This window comes from Atractosteus spatula, chromosome 13 (genome assembly GCF_055471065.1).
Source record: "Atractosteus spatula isolate fAtrSpa1 chromosome 13, fAtrSpa1.hap1, whole genome shotgun sequence".
Lineage (NCBI taxonomy): Eukaryota > Metazoa > Chordata > Actinopteri > Semionotiformes > Lepisosteidae > Atractosteus > Atractosteus spatula.
Window position 1 is genome coordinate 2182695 of NC_142718.1, and position 8717 is coordinate 2191411.

General features: G+C 53.4%; 1 protein-coding gene across 1 annotated transcript; it reads right to left on the reverse strand.

Annotated features, from left to right (window-relative positions):
* Positions 1-278: 278 nt before the first annotated feature.
* On the reverse strand, positions 279-7223 carry LOC148821611 (parvalbumin, muscle-like). The gene is made up of 5 exons (XM_088930684.1): positions 7098-7223; positions 2416-2484; positions 1680-1812; positions 1115-1224; positions 279-770 (listed from the first exon to the last, which is right to left on the reverse strand). The coding sequence occupies exons 2-5, from the start codon at positions 2474-2476 to the stop codon at positions 742-744; spliced, it is 333 nt and encodes a 110-aa protein (XP_088786810.1). The 5' UTR covers positions 2477-2484; positions 7098-7223; the 3' UTR covers positions 279-741.
* Positions 7224-8717: the final 1494 nt, after the last annotated feature.

The following is an 8717-nucleotide window of genomic DNA, read 5'->3' on the forward strand; positions in this document are numbered from 1 at the left end:
ATACTCTGGTTTCCTTCGTGGGACAGCTGGACGAGACCCCCCCGGTCAGGACAGGAGGCTCTTCTTAACACAGAGGGGGGTGGGAACAAGCGGGCCAGCCCTGTTGTCGAAGCTGACACCATGGCTTCTCTCCAGACGCGGCTGGGTGGTCAGTCAGCTTCTAACTACAAACGGCCTCCTCCCCTTTGTCCCTGTGTGTTTTTCAGAAGCATGCAGGACTGTGTTGGCAAGGTTTGGTTTGATAACAAGGCTTAAAGAAAGACACGAGGACAGAGAGCTGGGGTACGAGACGGTCGCCTTTTTATTTGTGTTCACAGCTTTGACTTCTTCCAGCGTATTTCACACGTGGCCGTGTGAGGGGGTGAGAGCCGGGGGGGGACAGAGAGAGAAAGAGAGGGGAGGGAGTTGAAGAGGAAGGGCGGGAGGTCATGTGCTGACAGCAGTGTTGATCTCTTTTCTTGGTTTGTTTGTTTTTTTTTTTCCCTGCAGACAAACACTTTGATATAAAAAAAGAAATAAATAGTACGCGCGTGTCTGTTGGCGCCACCCCCCGGGACCCGCACCCCTCCCCTCCCCACGCCCGGTTCCGGTCCGATCGGATCGGGGCCCGGCCCGGCTGGGGGAAGGTCAGGGCGGAAGGGGGGCGGCGGTGACAGGTGGTGAGGTGGGAGGGCGGTGGATGGGAGAGGGGAAGAGGAGGAGGCAGCGTTGGTCGGAGGAGGGGGGGGGGGGGGTGTCAGCTTATGCCTCAGCCACTAGGGCGGCGAACTCTGAAAGAGAGAGAGAGAGAGAGAGAGAGAGAGAGAGAGAGAGAGAGAGAGAGAGGCTGTGAGGCGTGAGAGTGAGGCAGAGGGAGAAAGACAGAGGCCCGTGGGGGCGAGATGGGGGGTTAAGTTGCAGTTCTGCCGGGCTGCTTCCTTCTGATCTCGGGGCAGCCGTGGCCTTAACCCGGTAACTGGTTTTCCGGTAACCGACAGCTGAACGGACCTCGTGCGGAGCCGGAGGCAGGCAGGCTGCGCGCGTTGGAAGTTCCGGCTGAGCCGGGCCCAGCCAGCGGGCTCGGTCCGGGTCGCCGGGCGAGCAAGGGGCGCAGCGGGGGGGGGGGGTGACTCACCGTCAATTCCAATTTTGCCATCACCATCCTTGTCTCCGGCTACCAGGAATGCTTTGGTTTCTTTGTCGGAGAGATCCCTGCCATCTTTGGAGAAGCCCTTCAGCACAAATCTGAGGGAAAGAACGGGGAGGAAGATGTTACCATGGACAGCCCAGGGGAGGACGATGTTAGCATAGACGCACTGCTGCAGTAACCCAGAGCCTTCAGAGCCTGACGAGTCACAGAGGGACAGAGGGACACCCAGGGGAGCATTGTTGGGGTCGCTGGACCCACCAGAGGCCCCCTACTGTCCCCTGCTCTCTTCTAACTGGGTGCCTTTCAGAGTCTTCCTATTCCCTCACCCGATATACACCAGGCAGTTTTCCCCCTAGCTGGATATTACTGACTTTACTCGGTGGCGTGGCTAAATCTCTCCATGCTGCGGTTGAACTTGTACAGCTGTTTTTTTTTATCTCCGCTTGGGGGGGAAAAGTCCGAGCGCGTCTCGGCGAACCTCTGCTCTTCCACTTCCTGTTGTCCTACCCCTTGCAGACTGTGCCCCACCCCCCACCCCCCCCTTCCTTACTTGAGCTCATCCTCCTCAATGAAGCCACTCTGATCGACGTCCAGCACTTTGAAGGCCTTCTTCACATCCTCTGCCGACTTGGCCTTCAGACCCACCATCTTGAAGAACTTCTTGTGGTCGAAGGACTCGGCAGCTGTAGGGGGAGAGAGTGAGGAGTGAGGACGGAGACAGGGGAGGACCTGGGGGGGGGGGGGTTGGGCCTGTTGTCCTGTATTAGAGCATGGGTCTTCCATTTCCCCTATGTGGGTGCAGCTGAACTACGGGGAGACTCACAGGCACCGCGTCACTGTGTTGTTGAGGTTGCAGCACAGTCTGCTGAAGCTCTCGACATTTTCCTGGCTCATGTTTAAAGAAAGGGAGACTCGCACCTGTGTGCGTGTGCGGCACTTGATAATTTAATGCAAACTAATACTGACGTATGAGTTCTGCCGAGAGTCGCGTGCCCGGTTTTATATGAAGGGTGCCGGGAGTTTTCTTCGTCTGTATCAAAAACTGCAGCGTGTCGCACAGTGGCTTCTCTGAGCACAGGGGTGGGAATTAACACCCTTGGCAAGAGCCAGCGTCGCCAGGTGCACCCTGCTGTGCTGTATAATCTCGCGCAAGCAAAAGTGGGTTTTCAAGCAGTTGAAGCACGGCACTCGCATCTGAGCTGTGTTGACTTAATTTATCCAGGAGCCCGAGGCTGGTGGACTCGGCGGGAATCTGATCGTGCTCGCGGGGATGAGGCCCCTCTCACCCTTGAAAGCTTCCAAAGCTGCCTTGATGTCCTCAGCTTTCAGAATGTCAGTCATCGACATCTTGGCAGCTGGAGAGAGGGGCAGGCAGCAGCATGAGAGGGAGGGAGGGAGGGAAAGAATTGGGTGAGGAAGGGTGATAGAGGGAGGGAGAATTCAAAGAGGGATGGAGGGAGGTGGAGGATAGGGAGAGGAAGGGAGAGAGTGATGGAAAGGAAGACAGAGATGATTGGAAGAGGGAGGGAGAGATGGAGGGAGATAGAGAGGGGGAGGATCATGGAAAGGAAGAGAGAGAGGATTAGGAGAGGGAAGGAGAATGATGGAGGGAGATAGAGAGGGGGAGAATGATGGAAAGGAAGAGAGGGGGAGGTTGAAAGACAAACAGGTAGAGAGAGAGAACAGAGATGTGAGTAGGACCAAACCCCCTTTCACATTCATAATATAGATAAATGTGCCTGCTGACTTTGTGATTGGAACCAAATATCAGCGCAGCTCTGGAAAAGCAAATGCACAGTGTCTGACTGTCCACAGGCGGCGCCAAGTTTGCAGTAACCCCTGGCTGGTGACGTCACCTACTGAGGTAGAATCCTACAGATCAGAGCAGCCTGCAGTCACAGTGGGAGTCGGTGTGTGTGTGTGTGTGTGTGCTGCAGTAAGAGTATGTGGGCAGTAGGTGGCAGCAGGTGCTGGAGAAGTATGCTAACTGGGCAGCAGCTGTCCCCTTCTGTGTTGGTGTGGGCTGAGAGGTTTTACGGCTTGTCCAAACACCTGTCGGCTAAGAGCAGACCTTAAAGGAGACAATCTGGTGAGCTGGGCAGCGTATTGTAAGCAGTGCCCGTCTCAGACTGTTGACCCCTGGGCTGTATCGGGTGGGGTGTAGCTCGGTTTCGTTTTGAATATCGCTCCGTTTTCAACTGGCGGAGCTCGAGGAGTAGCCCGGGGCTGCGGGAGCTCGGAAATAAGGAGCCAGGCCCGAGCCGTCCGGCGTCCGACCGCGTCGCAGTCATTGTCGTCGTCGTGTGCAGCAGCCACAGGCGGTGTGAGTGCGAAACAGCCCAGGTCCTCCTTGACCCGAGCCCTCAGTGCCAATGAAAATACAGCGGACGGCGCCCCACCCCCCCATCTCTTCCCTGTCTCGCCGTGTGGAAACCCAAACTGTCTGAGCAGCCCAGAGGAAGGGCAAGTGACAGCTGGGGTGAGGGTTGGGGAAGCAGGGGGTGGGTAAATACACCAGGTTGTATTTACAGCTGAAATAACTCTCTGCAGCCCCGGGTAACCCAATGCCCTGATATACGTTCCCCCAGGCGCACGTACAGATGTATATATTGGGCATGTTGACACGTTAGGGTATCTGTGTGACATTTCGCGCAAGATGTCTCATCGGGCCCCCAGGGAGTTCAAGGTTCTCGGCTTTAAATGAAAAGGAATCTCTGCTTATGTGTGTTTATATGTGTTTACTGTAGATACACCCCCCCCACCCCCCCGCCTATCCTGGCTGCTTTAACAGCCCCTGCAGCTCCTTTGAGTGTTGCGCTCTGTGTCCTTCCAGGCACATCGTGAGACACCTGTCCTACAGGTGCAGTGGCCGTGTTTGTCTGAAGTCACAGAACCGCGAGACTCATTCCTTGCACCTGCAGACCATAGACCAAGGGTCCCCAGCAGCGGCCCAGTCAGCCTCTTAGATCCCCTGTTTTTAAAGACTAGCAGCACCCATCAGCTGCTGATGCTCTCTTGATAAAGAGAGCTCTGGTCACTGAGGGCTGAAGAGCACTTGGATTTCAGTGCTAGATGATCTCCACGTTACTTGATACAAATCACCTCTTTGATTAATCGCAGTGGAATTATTCCAGATCTTCAGAAACAGATCTCCTTACTGATGTGTAGGTCACCCCTGCCTTACGCCATCAGCCTTCACTCAGAGCTGTCGACAAGCAGATCTGATAGCAGATGATGTAGCAAAGAGAACCTTTACTACAGTTCGTACACTTCAGACATGCACACGGGGTCTTACATACTGTACTGTTATCTTTATTGCTGTTAGATTAAGTTATTCCCTGGAGAGCAAAGTGCCTTTTTGAGCAGTCAGTTAAACTATTAACGTATTTTTTGTTTCTTAAACGGATGAAGGGATGCATCTTTAAGTGTTTTATAACGCGAGTAGCCCAGACGTGTACAGTTACCCAGCAGCCTCGTTAATGAAATAATTAGACAAGCAGTGGAACTGCGAGCAGGACCCAGAAGGTACCAGGCTCTCCAGGAGCTCATTCTGACACGCCTGTTTTAGTATCGGCTGCCCTGTTGTAATGTCATCGCAGTGGTGGGCGCGGGCTGTGTGCCAGGCCCCTCTCTCTCGGGCCCTCAGCGGGTGGTTACAGCTTTAGACCCAGCGTCTCCCCACTCCTGTCGCCTAGCCTGGCCCGTCCAGCCGAGGGAAAACGGCACAGGAGGGGACGCCGACATTGCTTTCCTGCCACAGCAGACCAAGAACGTGTGTCTGCAGAGGGGAGGAGGCTGTGCGTCCCAGCTAGCAGCTCACTGATCCAAGGATCTCGTCCAGCTGTCATGTGGGCCTGACAGGGGCAGCTTGTTCCATTCTCCCACCACCCTTTGTGTCAGGGGCACACCTCCCGTCCCGATGGGAGGATCTCAAGCAGCTGTTACTGGAAAGAAGCTGGGGTATCGCTGGAGCCGCACGGCTGGGGTCGCTAGTGTCTTGTTTCCCCAGAAGCAGATGGGGATAAGCCTTCTGAAACAGACGGGGCAGTTATCCCGCGTTTGAAACCGGGCCCAAGCGACGTGTCGAGTGCGAGCTCTGCGGAGGACGGGGGCTCTGCCTTAGGCGTTTTGAGGTGCTGCTGCAGATGTATTAAGGGACTTGCCTTAGGTCTGTCCCTTAAAAAAAACTGCCGCTTGGTGGGGAAAGGTGAGTCTTGGGTTTCCTACTCGCGCGAGCAAAGCAGCAGCAGCCGTGGCTCACCGCGAGAGAGGAACAGAGGCCAGGAGGCACATAAAGAGAAAACGTCAGCTGCCAGATAACCCGCCGTCTTCGACCCTGCAGCGGCAGGAAGTCGGTTTGGCTGGACTGTGGTCGCAGTTTGCGAGCTGCAGTTGAGCCCAACTTGGTTTGGCCCTGACCAGTCCCGCTCTCCCTCACACCCCCACCACTAGCCTGTTTTCAGTCAGAGGGCAGTCAGGTCTCTCTTTTTCCTTAAACCCGTTTCTCGCTGTTGTCGGTTTATGCTCAGGTTAGCAGTTTCAAGAGCACAACGTGTTACAGGATGACGTACCGTACGTGCATGTATAGCTGATATACAAGTTTTATATACTGCATGTGGAGGAAAGCAGGTTAGAGGTACAATGTAGGAAGTGTGTGTGTGTGCACGTGCGTGCGTGTGTGTGCGAGCACACGCGCTGGCGTCCCATCCAGAGTGTATCCTGCCTTGCACCCTGACGCGTCCAGGACAGGCTGTACCCCCTAACCAGAAATACAGAGCTCTCTGACAACAGATGGATGAAATTTCCTGAATGACTGGAAAAAGCTACTGTAGATTCACAACCAGCAATGTAGCAAACGACATACGGTGTGCCAAAAGCACAATTTCACCCCCTGACAAGAAGCAGCCATAAAGGGCCTGTGACATTAAATCAAATTCAACAACAGAAAGAGGTTTATGCATTAAAAAAAGCGCTCTTCAGAAACACCTTTTGGATGCGGTTTAACGGGCAGAGGCTCTACAGACTGCAGTGAATTAGCAGACCAAAGCGTCGCACTCCCACAGCAGAGAACACACTCATCGTGCATTAAACAAAATCATTTTGGCATTCACAATATTCATTATACCCTGAACATAATTTTCTTTTACTCTCTTTTGAAGCTACCTGGCGTACCGGTGTTTAACCCTCAATTCTACCATGCTCCTAGCTTCTGCGCTGAATTAAAACGCCTGTGCTTACGACCAGAAAGGCTGCCTGATCACTGCAGTTAAATCCAGGATTCTTCCTAATCTTGACGGCCTTGATCTCAAACACTGGCTGACTCGCTCTTCTTTCTCTTGAGTCTGAATGTGAAACTTTTCCATCTCTCTAAGGTGCCGTAAATACTTGAAACACTTGTTCTGTCTATATGAATTCGTAGCAAGGCTGCTTCTTTTTTAAAATCTCGTTTAAAAAACTTTAAAAACCGAGTTTTTTTTTTTAAACCCAGTGCTCCCAAAGTCTGGAAAATCCTTTTCTTTCCCCCATCTCCGTCTCTCTTTTCTCTCTTCCCGAGTTTCCCTCCCTCTCCTCCACTGTGCGCTCCCTCAGAAATCGCCGACTTTCCCCCCCTTCTTTTCACATTCCCTTCTTTTTCCTCTGTCTCCCTCTTTTTTTCTGTCTCCCTCTCGCAGACTGCCGTCCTCTTCTTTCTCGGCCTCGCAATTTAAAAAAAAAAGTTTTTTCTCTTTCCTCTCTCCCTCCCTTTTGATTCAATTCCACGCCGAAACCTTCCAGGAGTTTCTTGTATGCCCCGTAAAATAAGATTACTTTTTTTTTCCCCTTTTCCGGCTTTCTTAAAACTTCCGTTAAAGCTTCCCGCTCGGTTTTCCTCTATCCCTTCACCAAAAGCCCGTGCCGCGTTCCTGAAGGCGGACTCTCTCTCTGGTTTCAGACGGATGCTTCCTGTCTTTGGAAAAGCCAGTCTTACCTTTTGAGTGTGAAGTCTACGCTGTAGGAAGGGGCTGTGACTGGTAAGTGGCTGGGAAGGCAGTGGTAGAGTCGAAGGGGCAATTTCACTTATATATACTCCTCCACCGGCCTCTATTTTAGGAAAAAACATGGGAGCCTATCGCTCAGTATCAAAATACTTTTGAGTCTAGATGTCGTATCACATTCTCGCTCCCTAACTAATCAAACGCTACTATTAATAATCCCCTCGCTCGATCTCTGTTCCTCTCCCTCGCTCCCTCGCTCGCTTCATGCCAGTCTTGGCACAAATCTCGGAGATCCTTGAAATTTCAAAAAAAGAAATCGTCTAATTACATCAGCAAGGATGGCTTTCCTGACACGCCGCCCCCCAGTCCCTTCCCCTCGCACCAGGGCAGCGTGGGTTTAACGGGCTGCAACCGGAGAAACGAGGAATGAGCGACCCTCTGCGACTTGACTCCGGCTCTGGAATCCGAACTGTACGGGAGGGAGGGAGGGAGATGGACGGGGAGAGGGAGAGGAAGGGGTGAAGGGAGGAAAGGGAGAGAGGGAGCAACAAAGCCAATTGTCTTTTGGATCGTGGGTTTGACGGGGTTAAGGAGAGGGTGTGGGCTGAGGTGACAGAGGGGGAGAAGGTACAGCTGAGATAAGGAGACATCGGACAGGACGGTTATCTTGTAGATAGGCTGCTGTATCCCCAGAGAACACTAGAGCTTTATCCTCTGAGCAGCATCTAGTCCATTGCAGGGCGTGCACACACAGACACACACTCACACCCGGGCCTGTTTTCCCAGAAGTCAGTCTGCCTGCCAGCGTGCCTCTGCACTGTGGGAGGAAACCCAGGCGAACCTGGGGAGAACATGCAGACTCCACGGTGGGTTGGTAGAGCTAGGACACTTGCTTTGCTACAGGCCACCTTGTACCAGAGCTGAGGACCGCCGGCTTCCATCCAGCCACCTCTTTCCCCTGGCTTTGCCAATTTGGCTTGTGCTTGTGTCTGAAGTGGCTTGACAGAGGTTACAGTTTCTCGTTTTTCTCCCGTGCCAGTTGGGTACCTGTCTGTGTAGCTGTGTGCATTGGAGCACCCCAGGTAAAGTAGTCTGGACACGGGCGGAGCAGCAGCCGTGTCCTGCCCAGCTGGGGGGTTTAAAGCCATCTAGAGCCCCTAACCCCCTCTCCACACCGCACCGAGTGCTCGAGGTGCAGTCCTGCCGGTAACTCGCCTTCGGGGAAAATTACATGCGCGTGACGCAGAGGGAGAGCGAGAGAGACAAGGGTGGGAAGAGGAGGAGGAGCCGAGAGAGAGGGAGGGAGGGAGAGATGATATTTGTTGTGTTCAGGACTTATTGTTGTTCAAGTTGGCAGGACTTGTGGCAACATCATGCCAGTGAGAGAGAGAGAGGAGAGAGACAGTGCCCGCACTACGCATGACTTCCCACACTGAAGAGAGCGCTGCACACAAGGGTCTAAGGAACCATTCCATTTGTGCAGTAGCCAAAATTCAGCTTGAAGTCAGCTGCGTTGTGCGGACCGGCACCGTTTCTGCCACTGGGGGAAAAAAGATGGGATGGAATGCATTCGGCTCCCCAGGTATTTCCTGTGGTGGTTTGAGCTGAAGGGA